The following is a 19,775-nucleotide window of genomic DNA, read 5'->3' as shown; positions in this document are numbered from 1 at the left end:
TTTTTTTTGACTCTTTTCCCTTTTTATGTGCAGTGTTTGTGCTTTTCATGCGTCACACTGAGACCCAACTAGGGAAAAAAATGTGAACTTTAATGCATGTAAATAGGTCACACAGGAACAGAGCTCATATTCAGCTCGTCACACCGGAGTATGTCTTTGTTACAGTGCTCCGTGCAACTCAGAGGTCAACAAACCCCCCAAATCGCATTTAGGGTCCGCTTTTCTTTTATTTTTTTTACAGAACGCCACATTAAAACCCCTAAACTGTGATGCACTTTAACTACATATTCCTCCACAACTGTAGCCACACCTACAGTGATTGATAAGTAAAAGGTTATGATTACAATGTCTTGCAAAAGTACATTTTCTCACGTTACAACACATGTGGATATATTTTAATTGGATTCTATGTGAAATACATAATAGCTCGCCATTATGAAGTTGGAAAAAAATTAGACGTGGTTTTCATTATATCCCACATATTAAAAAAAAAAAAAACAGAAAATTTTCACTCTGACTGGCAAGAAGAAAGCCTTTATTGAAATAATCCATCAAGAAGCCATACATGGGACACAGCAAACGTGTGAAAGAAGGCGCTCTCATCAGATAAGATTTTTTTCGCCCCACATGCAGAAAACATGAGGCAGAAACCTCAAAACTGACCCTGCCATCTATATATTTCCCAGGGTGACGCATGGTAGGGGCGGTATCATGCTGAGGGGATGTTTTTCTGCAGCAGGGACAGAGAAGTTGGTCAGAGTTGGCGGGAAGAGGGAGCTGAATGCAGAGCAATCCAAAATGAAAACCTGCTAGACGCTGCAAAAAGACTTGAGATTGGGAAGGAGGTTCAGCTTCCAACAAGACAACCGCCCTGAACGCACAGCAAGAGCGACAATGGAATGGTTTAGATCAAAGCACATCTATGCCAGAGAACGGCCTAGTTAAAGTCCAGCTCTATATCCAATTTGAATTTAGGGCAGGACGTGAAAGTTGCCGTTCATGAATACTTCAAATCTGATCAAGGCTGGTCTATTTCGCAAATTTTGTAAAAAAAAATGGCTTCCTCTGAGCGTGCAAAGCTTGTAGACCTTGAACTGTAACTGCAGAGGAAGACGGGTCCACAAACTATTGTAGAACTAATAGTTTGTAGGGGGGCTAAATAAAAAGGAAAAGGTTTTATTTCTTTTGGTAGAAAACTTATAACACCACGCATTTCAGTTCAACTTCACAATTATATCATGAAATAAATCAAATAATATCCCAATAAAATTCAAATTTTTTTTTGTTGTCTTGTAATCTGAAAATATTTGAATACATTTCTATGGGTATGAATACTTTCTTGCTGCACTAGAAACAGTTAAATCTACCTAAAGCCTAAAGTTACACATTACCTCATTCTGATGTCAAACGCACATTTTGTCTGTATCTGTGTTCAAGCTTGCACGAAATCTCACCGGATCTCTGACGTTTGGTCTGTTTATAACTGAGTATGAATAAAAACGCCACAGATTTCCACCCTGAAACCAGCATAATTAGTCGTTCTGTTGTATATATATATATATATATATATATATATATATATATATATATATATATATATATATATATATATATATATATATATATATATATATATATATATAAAAAAAGATTTTCCAAAATAACAACTGAAAAGTGAATGTTTGATGCAGCCTAGCCAGAGAAAGCCTGACATTTAGGGAGCAGTACTGGCTGTTCCCCTGTTTCCAGTTTCGTTCTGAGCTAACTGCGGCTGTCTACAGCTACAAATTGACTGGGTAGCCTATTTCAGAGAGTCCCTGGAAACGGCTCGCGTCGAGAACAGGCTGTTCCCACAAAATGCTCAACTTTTTCTTCTTTTTTTTTTTCTTCGTTTGGAGTAAAATGGGATAAAAGCTGCCTGCACGGTGAGCTCTCTCCCTCCATCTCTGCCACCTGTCCGCTCCTCTCCTGTGGATTGATGGCTCGGTGAATCAGGTGAAGCACATATGCCGGGTGGGCTGCGGTGGGCCGCGTTTGGGAGACCTGTCACACGTAGTGCTCACGGTGGTTGATGTACACCTGGTCCGTCCCGCTTTGATGACACACCCACTCCAGGCGGGAGCGCTGCTGGGCTGCTGGTGGCGTGGGCCTCGCTGCTGTGGCTGGACGCTGCCCCGACCTCTGATCTGCTCTGCGAGCCTGCAAGTGAGAACGATACAGGGTTGGAAAAAAAAAAAGAACACTTCAAGCTTTGCAAATGAAGTACACTGCAAAAACGGAACTTAAAATATGTAAAATGTTCTTAAAATTTGTGTATTTTTCCTTGATTTGAGCAGGTTAATAAGATTATTTGCAAATGGAATAAGATTTTTGCACTTAAAATGGGAACAACTCATCTCCATCACCTTATTTCAAGTGCAGGATGTCTAATTATCTTATTTTAGGGGTAAAAATACTCATTCCATTGGCAAATAATCTTATTTACCTGCTCAAATCAAGGACAAGTACACTAACTTTAAGAACATTTTACTTATTTTTAGATCTGTTTTTTGCAGAGTAATCAATCCATCATCTGAAAGCATATATATATATATATATATATATATATATATATATATATATATATATATATATATATATATATCAGAGAAGCAGCCAAGAGGCTAATGGTAACCCTGGAGGAGTTGAGATGTTGACCTGTGGACAACTAGGAGTCATGCACTCCACAAATCTGGACTTTATGTGCCTTTATTTTTGAAAGAAAGTCACAAGTCCTGTTTGCAAGAAGCCACGGGAGGCAGACTCCCCAGGATAGACGGTGCTTAAAGTGCGATCCGACAGGAACAGCACAACACCCTTCATATGGAAGCAAGTTGTGTGATTATCATGGAAAAAAAAACAAAAAAACAGGTTCACACATGTGTCTAAAAAAAGAACACAAATGAAAATTTCATCATGCTTTATATGTAATGAGTAGAGCCATCGGGCCTCAGCACTTAATAACCTCAGATCATGACATAACCCACTTTTTGTTGTTGTTTTTCTTTTTTTTTCCCTTCTAACTATCTGCTCTGACTCATCACGAGCTAACAAAGTGGTTTCTTTTCTGCAGAGGCATCTCCTCACACACGCCTCTGAGTCGGCTGCAGCGAGGTGGCGGGGTTTACCTGACACAGCCAGGCCACTTGTGATGCGTGGACTCCCAGAGGAACAGCCGGTGCTCTCTCCGAGTACGGAGGGGGCGGCTTGTGAGTCGGAGGAAGGTCAATCCTTGGCAGCGAGGAATAAAAAAAAAAAAAAAAAAAGACAAGGCAGGGAGGAGATCTTAGTTTTTCATCTGAATGGAACAAACAGAGCAGTGAACGTTGATCACGGACGGAAAATTCATTTCTGGTCCACATTTTCAGGATGGCTGCTTACAAGAATAACATTTTAATCAAACTGACGTTATTAAGGTTACAAATGGATAAACCGAGAGCCGACTAAACCCACCAGAGGTGTGAGGTGGATGTGTTTTGGGAAATATAACGGTCAGGATTGCTGCGGCTTGAACAAATCTGTCGACTAAAAGGCAATTTTGTGTGATATTAGTTACCAGGGCCTGTTGTGAGTCAATAAAACTGCTGAGGCATCCCTGTCAGCGGGATAGTGGTCTCCTTGGAGATAAAGGTGATGGACTCCTGCGCGTGGCAGTAAATTTGAAGATTTCCGACAGCTGTTCCTCCGAACTCCCACACGCCGTGGACGTTAAAGCCGTCCCGTTATTTCCTGAAATCCCCATCCTCTGCTAAACCGAAACCCAGAAACTGACCTTGGCGATTCATAAAAAGATGTCATGACAGGCATCGATTTTTCCACCACTACGCGTCGCCTGATGTTGCTCTTGCCTCCCGTGTACAGATTACAGCCAGTGCTCTCTGTGACCTGCTGTCCTACACTCACGGCTGGGCGTGATGAAGGAGTGGGACGAGGAGGTCGTCCCACTCCCCCGCCCCCCACCCCGTCCCACTGGGACTTCCGACCACGGTCACGCTTAAGATGCTAAGTTTGTCGTGGCATTGACCGCCCCGGCACACGGCCGGACCGAGCGTCCTGTAGTGTCAGCTCAGTGATGCGGGGGCCGACGCCCCGCCTCCGATGGTGAGCTGTACTCCAGGCCGCTTGCTGCCAAGGCCTCAGGCATGAGCCCGAGTCTGAAGCCCGAACTGGAAACGTCTTCCAAATCGCTCCGAGTTGTCGCTGACACAAAGTAGACGCCAACGGAGGACAGCGAGATGAAATGGGGAGTGGGTGGGTGGATTGGCTGCCGCAGTTTATTTCCAATCATTGTCAGTCCCGTTTTTATACCCTCCGAAAAAGTTTCTGGGTTGGCATGTAATTACACGCAGCCATGATTGGCAGGAATGTCATTTTATTTTAGGCTTTTTTTTATGACACATAAGAACTTTTTCTTCTTCCTTATGAAGAGGAAGAAGCAATCTAAACCGATCTGGGCCTTTGTGAGAATCCCCGCGTTTAACGTGAATTTACTCTCGTCACCAACAGTACTTTACTTTCACTCGCCACACCTTGACCCAGTCACTGTACAATAATAATAACAACAATAATAATAATAAATCACATGAAGTAGGCTAAAACATCTCAAAAAGCAAAATATCACAACCCGATCTAAAGAAACTCAAACGCAGTTGAGAAGTCATTTACATCCATCCACTGGTTACAAAGTCATTTTTTATGACTTTGTAACCAGTGGATTTGTATGATTTATTTTGGTCTCCAAAGCACTAAAATGAGAGTAATCCACCGTGGTGAAAGGTTTGAGCTTTTCTTGAGTGGCTGGCCGGCCAAAATCACTCCAGGGGTGCATGGATCACCCTGCGATAGACTAGCAACCTGTCCAGGGTGTACCCCGCCTCTCGCCCATTGAAAATGCTGGAGATAGGCACCAGCACCCCTCGCAACCCCATGAGGGATAAAGCGAGTAAGAAGATGGATGGATGGATGGATGGATGGATGGATGGATGGATGGATGGAATAGGAGAAATTGTACCCCAATCATTTGCCAGCAACAGGAACCCTTAATGCTACAGCAAACCAAGACATTTTGGGCCATTTTAAACTCTCGTCTATGTATGAGCAGTTTTGGGATGGGCCCTACCAGTTCCAACGTGACCAGTGCAAAAAGCAAGGTCCAGCCCACTGGCCTGCAAAGCGCCTTGACCTCAACCAGAGGGAGCGCCTTTGGGATGAATTAGGGCAGAAACTGCGAGTCGGGATCCTACAGCGGCGTCTGACTTCACACGTGCTCTCCTAGAAGTGTCCTGCATCATGCCTGCTCAAATCCAGGACAAATACACTCATTTCAAGAATATTTCAGAACAAAAGGCCCTGCCATGTTTGGTCCAGTTTTAAAATCTTTTGAACAACAGCTGACCTAATACGTATTTATTATTATGATCCGCCCTCCTCGAGCGCTGATGTACAACAATCGTCCCAAATCAGCCATTTCACTAGGGTGTGTTACAGTCATGGAAAGGAGTGAATCATCAATGATTGGTCTCCAAAAGTGATTTAATGTTAGCTGAGAATGCTCAGTGTTGGCGCTAACACGCAGATGAGGTAATACTGCATTAAAATATAACACCATCTGTTTGTGACTGTTGATGCTGAGATGAGGTGTGAAGTGGTAAACTTTTGACCCCAGGTACCCCAAGCTTTCTGCACAGGTCAGGCCTTTGCAGAACAAATGATAATTTGCATTTAAAGACTACGATCGCCAGTTATCAGTCTTCATATGAAAGCTTTTACGCTTTCAGCAAGCAATGAACACTTCTGATCCATATGCATCACTATATAAAGGTGAATTGTTTTCCGGCAAATTTGTTAAAAGTGTGGTACTTATTTTTATTCTGCCACCGTCTTGCTAATACAGCTAAATAAAATGGACTTAAAGCTGTAGCAGGTATCTTTTGTTAAATATGTTTTTTTTCCCCCAGTATTATCTTTATTGATTTTTAACAGTGTTTCCAATAATATACAGAACATAAGTGTGCTTTCACATTAAAGGAAAAGTTCAGGGTAGTTGACTTATTGTCAAACATTCAGCTTGTCCCTTCTTGCATGCCAGATCGTTAAAAAATGTGTTTATTATTTTTTTTTTACATATGTGTTAAAACTGTCATCATGTCCAGCCAGTGAAATATGAGACAGGTAATCTGTGAAAAAAAAAATCTAGCTCCTCTGGCCCGTCCCAGTGGCCCTACTGCCATTTGCAGAAATACATCGCTCCCGGTCAGAAACAACCAATCAGCCACGAGGAATGTTTGGCTCTGATTGGTGGTTAGCAGTGCCAATCGCTCTCATGCACATGCCTCTCCGACACCCTCGCCTACATACTGCTACTGCTACTGTCTCAAGCTCAAGATTGCCGCTGGGCTGCAGCTGTGAGGAGAAACGGAGGGGAAACAATCCGCTTTACAGGAAAACTGCCAATTTCTGGAATGGCACCTGCTCAGAAAACAAAACAGGTAAACATTGGAGCAGCGTGGCAGGCTGGGCTGTGAAGGGGGGGGGGGGGGGGGGGGGGGGGGGGACCTGCAAGGTGTGCTTGTTCCAATTTTCAGGCTAAGTCCATGGCTTTCCTCAAAACTCCCTACTGCAGCTTTAGCAGACCACGGCTAGGAGAAAGGCATTATTGTCAATGGGACCAAAACTGAACATTTTGGCTTAAAAGCAAAACGCCTTATACAGAACGTCGCCCTGAACGCACCATCAGGAAACATGGTGGTGGCAGCATGGTTGCTGAGGGGAGGCTTCGGCAGCAGGGACAGGGAAGCTGAGACGGTCGGCGCTAAACAGAAGCCCGTCCTGGAAACAAAAACCTGTTAGGGGCTGTAAAAGACACGAAGATTCAATTTTTATCCAAAATATACCGCTTGAGGACATACAGTCAGCGCTGAAAGGGAATGCTCACACTGATTTGTTAGCTGACTGCAGAGTAGGGATAAAAATTTTCTTGAGGTGTGAATACTTTTACAGCACACAGTGCGAGGCCTTCAAGACTTTAAGTCTTCCTTCTTTGCTCATTAAATTACAGGATCTTCCCTGCAATTTTATTATCAACCAGACAAAACATTACGCAAGAGTCCCAAACTGTTTCATGTCAGTCACAACCCCGAGACAGTGGGTAAATAATTTAACCTCGAATATCCTCTTTGCCCTTAGATTAAATGTGGCAGCTGGTGGACTGTAGACACATTCACAGCAAAATAGGACAAAGGCTTACTGCCAAGACAAAAAAAAAAAAAAAAAAAAGATCTTCCACCCCTCAACCTTATCCCGCAGCCTTTTCCTGCTCCGGGGGCGTGAACCGCTGCGGAGATCTCCACAGGGGCGAGAAATAAACCACATCTACCAGCGGGCTTCAGTCACCTCTAGAGGTACCATGTCGTTATTTAACTAGCCGAGCATATTCTCCAGCATGAATTATTCGTCAGACTTACACTTTGTCGGTGTAGGCAGTCGGGGGGGCTTTCCGAGCTGTGAGAATCACGATTATGAAGACGGCGATGAGGAAGAGAGCGAGGACGGCGCCCATCACAGCTCCGGCCACGGTAATGGAGTTGGACCTCTCCGCTTGAGACTGGTCTGAGACAGAGCACAGGCAGGCTTCCAGTACATCAAAAAAAAAAAAAACAATATACGCATACAGCTTCCTTCAGAGTGCACACACGGTTTACTTTTTGGACATTTAAAAAAAAAAAAAAACATTTTAAGGACTCTTTCGTGCCCTGATCCAAACGCTTCTCTGAGGTTTCTTTCACTCTGGCGACACCACCATGATCATGATGCTGCACAAAGGTCCAAGGACTCCTCACAAACACAAAAAGTGGGAAAAAAAAGGGGATAAAGCCCTAACTTGTATCACTGTATTCAGAGTAAGACCTCAATCCGACTCTGTTACCTTTATTGACACACCAGGTGAAGAAGCTGGAAAGCCTGAAAACAATGTTTTATTCCAGTAGCACAATCTCAGGCTGAAACCTTTGTCTAAATTAATTTACTGGGAAATTCTTTTTCATGGCATTTCATAAATTAGTAATGTACTTTTTAAAGTTGAAGTTTCTAGCCCCTTTTAAATTAGGAATTGGTGACTTTATTTCCCAGGGGTATCAACATGGAAAAAACATATTTTAGCTACAGACCATAATGGGAGCTGGATCGGAACCCATATCTATCCTGCCAGAACCCACAGTGAACAGGATGGTTGAGGGAAGTAAAAGAAAGAAAGAAAAAAAAAAGCTCACTGTTGGAGAACTGCAGCAAAGAGCAGCAGCTTGGGGTTAGCAGCTCTCCATATCAACCCATTAGATGCCAATCTACATGCCAACCATTTACTGGTAGCGGTGCCAGAGAAAGCTAAAGCTTTTTTTTTTTGGCCTAACATCACACACATACATGTTCAGTTTGTTAAACTATGCTGGGACTTCAACGGGAACCAGGAGCGTTAGTTGGTGGGAGCAAGACTGAGCTTTTTTTAGAAACAAACACTGCAGCCCAGTTTATTGGGAAACAGATTATGAAAATGTGGAAAAAAACACCTTATGCCCACTGTTAAGTATGGTGGAGGATCTGGCATGCTGTGGGCCTGCTTTTCTTCAGGACTGTGCAGGAAACCTTGTTAGACTGCTTCGCGTCATGGACTCTTTAAAGTACCAGTACATTTTAAATAACCCTTTGTGCTTTTGCCAAGAAACCCAAGATGGGTAATTGCTGGATCTTTCAAGAGGACAACAATCTAAAGCATATGGTTCAATAGGCTGTTAAACAAAAATTGTTCTCTAGGACCTGACAAAAACACTGACTCCCTGACTGTGCAGCTGCAGAGTTGGTTATGTCTCCTGTCATTGTTTTCCCCTTGCTGGGAGCTGGGAGATTTCCGGCAGACACTAAAGGTTGAGAAACTGTGGTGTGAAATCTTGCATTAAAACACATTGCATATAAGAAACTGAATAGTTGTCTAGTTAGAGCAGAATGGAGGAGGTCAGATTAGACCAGACCTTTCATGAGGACTGTATTCCCGCTGTTCTCCTCCTCATGAGAAAACAATAAATTCTGACTTTGAGAAAATCACTGATCTCTGTCTTGGTAATTACGGAAAGCGACAGGAGAGTTTTTTTTCCCACTGTTCATCAGATAAAAGCACATCTACTTGTATGTCCATCCAAGTTCGCAGACCGAAATCCTGCAGAAAACCTCTGGGCTGAACTGAAGTGAGCAGGATGTGTTGATGTTGTTAGTAGCCAACATTGGTTAATGTAGGATTTTCCCTACATGTAGTCAAATAAATGGAAGGCTGGATTTTTCAATATTCGGAAGTGCGAGATGACGTTGCGGCAGGAACAGATGAATTTATTTTGAGGCCTTTTGAAATTCTTTACCAGAGATGCCACTAAATGCACATGCTCACAGTTTAAAAGCCAACAATAACTTACTACTTACTTAATTGAACAAACGTAATACACGTCTTCTGACAAGGAAAAGTCTGGCTCATTAGCTGCAGCTAAACTCCCCTCCTCCCAAAAAAAAAAACTGTACTTTTTATATCTTCTCAACACAACTTGAGGCAAAAGCCCGCCGTTTAGCATTTAAGATTCTCAGAGGTAGATTAGTATTATTTTTGGACCGCACTAAACATATTAAACTGTTCTTTGGCACTCACCATCTTTCCTTCGGGCGTAGTAGTCCCTGCTTCTTATACTTAAAAGTACAAAATATTTAGAAATGTCTTTTTCTAAACGTATTTCATGCAAACTGTCTAAGGATATTGCAGGATTGCTAATTTGAAAGAGTTCCATCCATGCCAAATAAAATCATTCCACCTATAAATGACCTCTCACACGGGTTACCCCTGTTTGTATGTGGGATAAAAAAAAAACATATTTAATCAGCCTTGGTCATTTATAAACTTCCAATACTTTTATACTCATCGTCACTCTATTCAGCCATGTTTCCGTCGCCCCTTTGGCCTTTCGAGTGCGTTTCTGCTGTTGGATGAATTAGCTTTGTTAGACCATATGTCTGCATATGCTGCATTGTCCACTGAGGGGATTAGGATTAATCGTGATTAAGATGTACTGAAACAAATGCAAAACGGCAAGCGTTGCCCAAATAAGACGGGATTGGCCAAAAAGCCTGTGAATGTAGGTCACAGAAAGAAGTGGAGGACAAAGAAGGACAGAAGGAGGCAAAAGGTGGAATGGTCAATTCCACTTAGTTTGGTAGCTAAGATGGGGCAAAAATCAATAGTGTGCTGGGATGAGAATTTTAAATAACAGTTCAATTACCATGCAGATTGAATAGTTGCACTGAAAGTCACTTTTTTCCCTCCTTTGCTCCCCCCTTTTTCACGGCGTCATGTTACAGTTGAGTTTTTTTTTTTATTACCTTCGATGGCTATTGAACTACAAAAAAAAGGGGCCTCTTGAGTTAATCAAATTGCCTTTAAAAATGTAGCTCATCAAGTGCTAATGCCTTGGGACAGGCAATAAAGCAGACTTTTACAGAGAGGCAAAGGACATATCAGCCGGGTTAAAGTCACAGCGAGGGAGCAGAGAAAAAAAAAAAAAAAGAAAGGGGCTCAATAAATTAGATCATCATCAAAGAATCAACATTACAAATGAAGAGATGCATTTCAACAGTTTATTTCAGGTGATCTAAATGATTATGGCTTACATCTAACAATCCAAAATTCAATTTTATAATAAAACAAAGTGATTTCAAACAGAGATTATGGTGTGGCCATGCTAAAGCCTACCCAGTAATTGTGAGCCTGCTGAAGAGAATTGCCTGGCAGACACTCGACCGACACCTTCCACAAGGGCATCAAATCATAAAAAAAATAATTGGTTAAAAGTGGTTAAAAGGGCTATATCAAGGGAAAATGTCTAGAAAATTTAGTGGAAGGTAAAACTGTGGCAGGAAAAAGTGGACAAGCGCCATCTATGACCGCAGCCTTGAGAGGATTGCGAAGGTCATTCAGTCGGCCGCGTCGCCCATGCGGCGCTGTAAAAGTGCGTTTGCTCCTATATAGATGTTTAAATCAAAAGATAATCTAAATAAATACAAAAATGTCATTTTTCAAGTGATGTTATTTATTAAAGGGAAATGTTCTGTCCAAACCATCATGGCCTGATGATGAAAGGTAACCACCTCGCTTGTTAATTAATGAGTTCATCACATTTAAAAAATAAAAAAAACAAACAAAGCAGAGTTTAATATTACCAGGCACAAATACTGCCAGGCCATAAGACTCCAGAAACCACCTTAGATGGCAACAATAATTGGGCAAAAAATAAATTAATCACATTAAGCAACACATGATGCTGACTGGAGTGTGCATACAGCATGAGAATAGCTGTCAGTGTTTCTGTATTTAGAATACTTTTCTATTGGTTTTATGATGTATTCAGATTTCATAAGACCAAACTGAGTTGTAGGATTGCCGATGATTGCTATAATCCCTTCCATAACCCCCACCCCCCACCCAAAAAAAATAAATAAAAAAAAATCAATGCTTGAAATATACTGTATGCAATCATTTTTAAGATGCACTTTCACATATGTCTAGTCCACCCTGAAAAGATGCAAGAAATACATTTACAGTTTATTCAGCTTTGTTTAAAAGTTTATTTTATTTATTTTTGGTCTTAAACACAATCCACCCAAAGAGGGGCTTGGATTACGGGTGGATCAACTGTCGCCACACTGGGATTTGGCTCCCTTCTGTCCTTCGCACGCCTCTCCTCCACTGGTACATCGGAGGAGGGGGTGGGGGGGGGGGGGGGATGGGGTAGAAAAGCACCATCCCAGTGAGGGCAACAGAAGTGCACGGTGTTGCTTAGGGGAGGTCGGAGAAGCAGCCTTATGAATTAAACAAAGCACACTTTGAGGCTTGAGCAGGAGTAAACACCCGGAGGGTCATGTTTTTTACCTACGGTGAGCGGGCCTGACCTGCTGGGCCCGCAAGGCTGCTGATAGGGGCGGAGAGTTTTAATAATGGGTTAGTATCTGCTCCCACCTCTTCCAGGAGGGGGGGTGATGATATCAAAGCCTCTCCCTCGTGCACAAACACACACACAAACACACACACACTCTTGTCAGCGCTGCATCCCTCTGTGCCGGCTGAGACGTTCGCTCAGTCCCTTTGTGTGCCGTGAAAAGTATCCTTGGAAACTGTTGTGTGGCGAAAAGCAAATCTGCTGATCTTCAACACAAGTGTCTCAAACAAACTCAAGCGTCGCCGGCTGACATCATTCCAGCTACCGGAGCTGCTCCGGCATTTTATTTTCAGACCCCAGACCTACGAGTCCGCCCTACTTTTAAGGTCAGAGCGACAACCGCTGCGGCTGTGACGAAAAACCTCCAGCAGACGGACGGGTCAGTTGAAATAAAGACTTTTAAGTGACCTTAACAGAGTCAAGGTCAGGTTGCCGTGGTGTCACCCTCTCGGCAGCGGGGAATAAACGGACTATTTGCACTTCAAGCACCTAATTCTTTCCAATCTCCCCCCCCCCCAGTTTAACCTCTCAACTCCACGGCAGGGCCCTGCACCCCTCTCCCTCCGCTCTCTTACGGCCAGGTACGGACAACAGCCTCCATCAGCAGCTCCAGATGAGCTTGTTGCCATGGGGACAGTCAATGGGCTGGAGAGCGGGGGACTTTGGGCCAGTCGGAAACACTCAGCGTTTAATTTTACCAGCCGGCAGACGTCGGGAGAAAGACAGCAGGGTGGAGGAGAGGAGCGAAGGCCTCCCCGTCCTGAAACAAAAAGCGAGCCAGGAGCGACGAAGGGGAGGACGGACACCGAGCGTTAGTCGCGTCTCCACTCAGACAGCCGAAATGCCATCGGAGACCCACAGCTCAGCAGTACAGGGGAAACTATGAATCCTCAGCCTAAACGGAAAAAAGATGAGATGAAGTAGATGAAGTGAGGAAGGAGGAGGGAAGAAAAAAAAAAAAAAAAAAAAAAAGCATTCGCATTACATCATGTGAAGCGTCCCAAATAAGCACGTCGGATTTTTCTTTTTTTTTTTTTTTATTTGGGAGGGGATGGGGAGTTATGCAGCAGCATGTGTTGGGGAGCTTGAGATGATGTCATTTATAGATGAACAAAGAGGCTGAGTCTGAGCAGTCTGAGTAACGGCAAGCTGAAAAAGCTCCAGAGAGAAGAAACTCACAGGTGCTAAGGTGCTTTATTGAACAACAGTATCTCAAAAAGATTGACAAAATAATGCTCCACTGCTGTCACTGAAACATCCTTTTTTCCTTCCACAGATGTACATTTTCTGCTATATATACACACGCACACACTCACACGCGCGCACATACAAAAAAGTATTTTTTTTTTTAATTGACAATATGACACTGAAGGTAAATCAGCCTGTTTTTTTTTTTGTTTGTTTTACATTTGTGACATTACAGAAACCGACCAACCAACCAGCCGCCTGTACAGATCTCTCATTTCACGAGAAAATTCATTCAAAGCTTTCACTGAGTTTTCTTTTTAATGCCTCTAGGTTTGCAAATATACACCAACATCCTCTGTCCATGTGAATATGGCACTAAGAATTCCTCCTGGCACTAAGTGAAATCAAACCAAATACATTTCAGATAAAAAAAAAAATAAAAAAAAAATTGCATCCATAATAAACAAGAAAAGAAATAGAACAAACATTTTTTCTAAGTATCTAAGGCACTAGTTGTATTTCTCAACTTAGACATTTCACAAGGTGAGGTTACTGATGATCTTGATACAAAACTTCAGTACAAAAGAACTTCAGAAATCCAGGCATGTGGCTCAAAACTGAGGAGCCAAGCTGAAAAAACGACATTGATTAAAGAAATTTCCTTTTTAGTGCATAGAAGCGAGCACAAACAGGGTTCAGCGCGCCGTGCTTCCTGTTTTTTTTTTATTTTTTTGCCACATGTAGGCAATACTAATCAAATAACCTGGCAGCCTTAATTATCTCTACAGCGAATATTCCAGATTTCTATTTTACTTGAGCAATCGTGAAAGCTCTGGGTGGAATATTTGCATTAACAGATTCAATTAAAAAAAAAAATAGCAGCAACTTAATGGGAATTCTTGCTCTTTTTTTTGTTAAGTAGAGATAAAGTTTTCTTGTGTCGTGAACCAAGGGTGTGTGAAACTGTGCACCTTATTTCTAGAAATCTTAATACTATTACATTGCTGACAACAGTAAGTGGTCCTCTTCTCTGCTGCTCCTCGGCACATTTCATGGGAGCATCCGCAGCCTAGTCACTGCACAAAAAGTCACAACCAGACAAATAATTTTGTAATACAATTTCCCCATTTTTAACAACTGTTATTCTTATAATAAAGCATCTCTTCTACTTCAGGCTACCCTGTACACGACGGTGATATATCTTCTGTTATCTATATACGCTGATGATACTGTTGTTAATACTTATGTATAGACAATGTTTCCCCTACTTCTAAATATCAAGTTCCATAGATTTGGCATCTGGCAGCACGTGTTGTAAAAGGTGGGACCATACTACTAAAGTTGGCATTCATTCACAATCAAGAAACATGAAAGAAACAGTTGGATCACCTTCATGTGGTCAAGTAAATGGGTGCAAGTGCCAGAATACCTCTTTTTTTTTTTTTTTTTCCTGCGTACAAAACTTTACATCACATTATTTTGTGAATGTTTGAGACCTGAACTACTAGAGCTCTTCAGCCCGATAACACTGAGAAGTAAAAAAAAAAAAAAAAAAAAAAAAATTAGAATAAAGAAATAAAATAAAAAAGGTAAGTCACAGTACTTGGTACATCTTGTTACATCCCGTCTCGTTTTCAAGCGTTACATGTTTTCGTAGCTTTAATTTTATGAGCGCAGCGGGATATTTTCTGTCTCTGTGCAGTGAAAGAGTGAAAAGTGCGGATAATCACAGGTGAGAGTAACAAGTTCAACACGACGGACCTGACGCATCTTCATAGCTCAGGTTTATATCTGCCGTGCTGTGAATTAATTTTTTAGAGAGCGGCAACGCATGATGGAAACATGAGAAACCTATTGGTGGCTTAGGGTGGGAAAATGTTTCGACAAAAAAAAGTAAAAGTATAATACAAACCAAAATTAATCATGTAACAAAGCAGTTTTTTGTCGAGGAGACCAGCGTGTGGCGGCTGCCTTGCAGTAGCCAGCTTCAAACTATACCCCCCGCTGATAGCACTCTTCTGGAGCCAGCGACCAAACTCTTAAACAGAGCCATCGTTATATAACAAGGCAGCAGGAAACTGAACATACTTGGCTAACTGATGAGGATAACTAACCTGGAACTCTTCCCAGAATGAGCTAAAAATATTACAGAAGTGTTTTCCCTGCTAGTTTCTCTTATTTTTGTAGGTTTCAATGATTGCCCTTTGTTGTTTGACCCTTACAACTAAAGTTGCCATTATGTTAGTTGTCCTTCTGCCCTACATTCTTACATCAGGATTTACATAAGGGCAGAGATTTTGATGAACACAATGTAGTCTGAAGTTCAAAATCTATCCAATTTGTCATGGTGACAAACTTTTCGTGTGGTAATCTTGCAGAACGAGTTTTGGGAAATGATTTGTTTAAATCCTATGGGTTTACCTCCAGGTTTTTAAAACACCAGACCAGCAGAAAAGAAAGAAATGTTAAGAGGTTGTGTGAACGGGTGCGAACACAAGAAAACTATCAAACACAAGTCATGTACACGCCACATCTGCTCAACCTACCCGCTCAGTTCATGTCGTAAAGACGTCATGGCAGTCCCACCATGCAAAATTCTGAATCTCCTCCATAAATACTTATATTCTAAAAGTATGTACACAACATATGCAACACCCTGATCCGAGTAAACATTTCACGACTTCGGTTTTACAGTAACCAAATGATTTCAGATCAATCAAAAGGAAATATTCATCATCACCAATTTGATCACTATAAAGAGTTTGGCGATGACTGCTTAGCTATCTACAGGATCCCATTATTGTTGAATTTTAGTCTCAATCCAAATTTAGTGGAAGAATAGACAGATGAGACTTCAAATAAAACATATTTACAAAGAGCTACAGAAACTTTGCAAGCAACTTATTATCTTGAGAGAGTTTTACGCATCAAACTAGTAAACCAGGTAAATTGGCGCGAAATGACCAATTGGCGAGCTTGAATTTGACCCATCGTTACAGCCACGGGGCTTCAACTGAGAAGACATCAGTAATGCTAAATTAACTGTGGCGGTCCATGTCGTAAGGCAGCAACAGCACACACTTCAGTTTCGGCTGCTTCTTTCTATACAGATGAAGTACTAAGATTCCCAGTTTCACCGGGCTGTCAAGATGACTGAAGAGTTCCCAGTGTATCCACAACCAAATTAAAACCATCCAGTCTCAAAAGGGTCGTAAAAAAAACAAAAAAAACCCCAACAAACAAACAAAAAAACAACAACAAACAGAGGAGTGTCTACATGTACAATAAAGTGTTTTTCTTAATAGTAAAAAAACAACCTTGATTGCATTTCTGCTCCTGCAGAACAGTGCAGCTTATCAAACGTACCACTCTCTACGCGAGATGACCGAGCCGTCTGTGTGAGACACGTAATCACCCTCGGCACCGCCATTGTAGCCGTCAGCCGACAGGTAGGGGGCGCCGTTTCCCTGCGCTTTAGGCGGGTGAGGGTACCTGGTGCACCTGGCCCGCTGCGGACTAGAGGGCTGCACGTTTTCCTGATGGAGAGTCTGCTGGCGGCTGAGGCGGCCGCTCTCCCTCATGGCCCTGGTGTAGCCGTTGATGGGATACTTCTCTCCGTTGTACTCGTTATAGCGATGGTAGTCTCGCTCGTGTTTGAGCGCGCGGTCACCCCACTCCTCCCGGTCGTGGTCCCGACTGCACGAGCCGCCGCCGCCGGTCCTGGTGGGCCGCAGTTCGTGATGCCCGGGGGCCTTTTGCAGATCGCCGGGGCTCTGCTTAGCGTAGTAGCTGCCGTGGAAAGTCTGCGGTTTCCGTAGGTAACACACGCCGACCAGAGACAACACCAGAAGCAGGGACAAGGCCCCGCCCACGGCCCCGCCCACCACGGAACCAAGATTACTTTCAGGCAGGGCTTCGAGCGTAGGGGAGCTCAGGAGCACGTGGCCCTTATCGACCACAAAGGTGGAGGAGGAAGAGCCGGTTAGGACAGGAGCGGTAATGGTGGAAGGCATGATGGGAGGATCTAATGGAGGGGAGGAGGGTGAGAGAGGGGGGATGGAGGGTGAAAGGGGAGAGATGAACAGACAGAAGCAGAAAATGTCAATGGCATCTACATCAGCATTTCACTAAGAAGGGACAGATAATCAACTAAACTAAGGCTTCCATGCTTAAAGTGGGCTTTGGTTTAAAAAGCTACAGGAAAGTTGGGATTAAAATCTAGAATATGGGAACAATGACGACACGTCATACTATAGCTGCCACCCAAAATCTGGACTTCTGTCTTAAGCTATGCTTTTTTTGACCTATGGTTCAATTCAGTTCATTTGAGGGCATAAAGGAAGGAGTTTTTAAAAAAATAAATAAAAAGTGTTGGAAACTTAGCCGCCTACAGGAATTGTCCGATTTTTAGCTTGACTGGCTTTGATCGATTATTTTTCCAATCAAGAAACTACGCAAGTACTACCAGGTTGCAGCAACAACTCTCATCAGTGCAGAAATTTATACTGTCTGAAAAAAGACTCAAAGCTAGGTATTTTCATCATCAGTGCATTAAATAAAGACCTAAAGAACAGAAAAACAAAATGTGTGTTTAATATAGAGCTTAACTGGAGCAGGTGCTGGTCATTTGGTTCCCTCACCGTTTCCCATTTTTGCAGCTTTGGTCGTTTTGCACCAGCAAAGCAGCCGTCTGGCCCGGGACGTCAGCGCGTATCCTGCCTTGTGGCGTTTTGGTGAAAAAGCAAGACTTCAGAGGAGACAGGACGGCTGAACTGAGCACAGCTGGGCTGAGCTTTAATTTCAACATCCTACAGCGTCGCGTTCACAAAATGTATTTGAAAAAAATCTTGGTTGGATTTTTGTACAGTAAAAAGGGACTAGTACTGTAATCAAATTAATGTTTCCTTGACTCTAAAATAGGGTTACAGCCATCTTTAAGTGGGTGCTGAGCACACTAAAAAGCTAGATTTGTTGTGTCGGACATCTTTGACAATTTGTCAAAGTATGGGGGGGGGGGGGGGGGGGTGATGCTGAATTGTCAGCAGGAGAAATTTTTATTTTTATTGTGGGTTGAGGACTTTCACCGTATAAATCCGACCTCGTCTAAAACAGTAGTTTGAGCCATAACACATCCCATTGGGTTGATTTCCGGCTTTTTCACAAAAAGCCATTAAAAAAAAAAAAAGCCACAGAGGAAAGAAACCATTCTCTCCTACAAGACACTCTTATGCCGTTAATCACAAACTCCTGGCGTCTCCAAAGATATGCCGAGGTACTGAACATATTGCTGCTAGCGTAGCACAGCGGGTCACACTTAATGTTTGATAACAGCATTTAATCCTCGGTCTGGGAAATTAATGTTTAAACCTGTTGTGCGCTGTGCTTCACGTTGCCATGACAGGCAGCTATTTAGATCGAAGACAGAGATATCCATCCATCATCTAGAACCGATCAAACTCGCTGGTGCCCAACTCCAGCAGTCAGTGATGCTGGAGTTGGGCACACCCTGGACGAGGTCGCCAGTCCATCACAGAACAACATCTAAGGGCAATTTAGAGAGACCAATTAACCAAACTGTCATGTTTTTGGATAAGTGGGAGAAAGCTGGAGAGAACATACCCACTCAACGCAGAATGAGCCCAATTGTCAATTAGCACAATTGGCACATTTAGTGCAAAGCAGCATTACTACTTCTATACAGCATTCTCCATGTATGACCATTACTTTAGCTGATATCTCTAAAGGGCTGGTAACATCTAAACCCAGCACGTCCCACAGCAGGACTATTGCTGTTATACATTCAGCCTTCCCGGTTTGAAGTCAGCTCTGGCTCAGAGAGCTTTATCACCAGTTCGACAAAAACACCCGCTACACAAGCATGAGTCTTTGTCCTGGGGTAAACTGCTCCTTTATGGGTACAAAACTGCTTAAACTGCAAAGTATGAAATGATGGAGGAGGGAAATGACCAGCGCTCGCTGAACTTCAGCTGCGAGACGAAGCGGCCTGAACGGACAGTACAGAACGCAGTTCCGTTTTAAATAGCGTCCTGCTAGGGCTGCGTACCATTTATTGGATCGCAGTATTCTTTTCAAAGTCAATGTGAGCAATATCGTCATCGCAAAGGACTGCTTGCGTGTAGCTTTTGGTGGGATATTGCATTTCAAGTACTTTACATGTAAATTATGCACGTCACATACATAGCTAGTCTTTCGGATTTATTTTTACTGCCCTCAACGCCTACATTTGTAGCTAGGTGCTAAAGATCAAAAGAAGAACGGGTTGGGACACTTATTGATAATCATTATCGCCACATTTTGTAATAGTATTCCAATTATATTTCCAGCAGTCTGAGTCCTTCATTCAGTGTAGGGTGTCATTATTAAGCATGTTGTGTTCACTGCTAAAAAAAAAACATCGGATTTTTTTTTATTTTTCGGCCGACTGATCACCAGTCAGGTCCAGTCGAGCTGGCAAACAATCCATTCTAACCACATATCAACTTTATCTTAGCGCCGCTGTCCCTTTAG

General features: G+C 42.7%; 1 protein-coding gene across 2 annotated transcripts in view; it reads right to left on the bottom strand.

The window, feature by feature from the left end:
• Positions 1 to 1,645: 1,645 nt before the first annotated feature.
• The window catches only part of nectin3b (nectin cell adhesion molecule 3b), a 42,193-nt gene continuing 24,063 nt past the window's right edge, over positions 1,646 to 19,775 (bottom strand). The window contains exons 6-8 of one of the 2 annotated variants that reach the window (XM_012867151.3): positions 7,503 to 7,647; positions 3,168 to 3,270; positions 1,646 to 2,199 (exon numbers count right to left, since the gene is read on the bottom strand). In XM_012867151.3, coding sequence (XP_012722605.2) covers positions 2,047 to 2,199; positions 3,168 to 3,270; positions 7,503 to 7,647 — 401 coding nt within the window. In that variant the 3' untranslated portion in view covers positions 1,646 to 2,046. Of the gene's footprint in view, positions 2,200 to 3,167; positions 3,271 to 7,502; positions 7,648 to 13,237; positions 17,272 to 19,775 lie in introns of those variants that run through there. The other variant, XM_012867150.3, reaches the window with a different exon arrangement.

This window comes from Fundulus heteroclitus, chromosome 11 (genome assembly GCF_011125445.2).
Source record: "Fundulus heteroclitus isolate FHET01 chromosome 11, MU-UCD_Fhet_4.1, whole genome shotgun sequence".
Classification (NCBI taxonomy): Eukaryota; Metazoa; Chordata; class Actinopteri; order Cyprinodontiformes; family Fundulidae; genus Fundulus; species Fundulus heteroclitus.
This window is presented reverse-complemented; position numbering and strand designations above follow the sequence as displayed.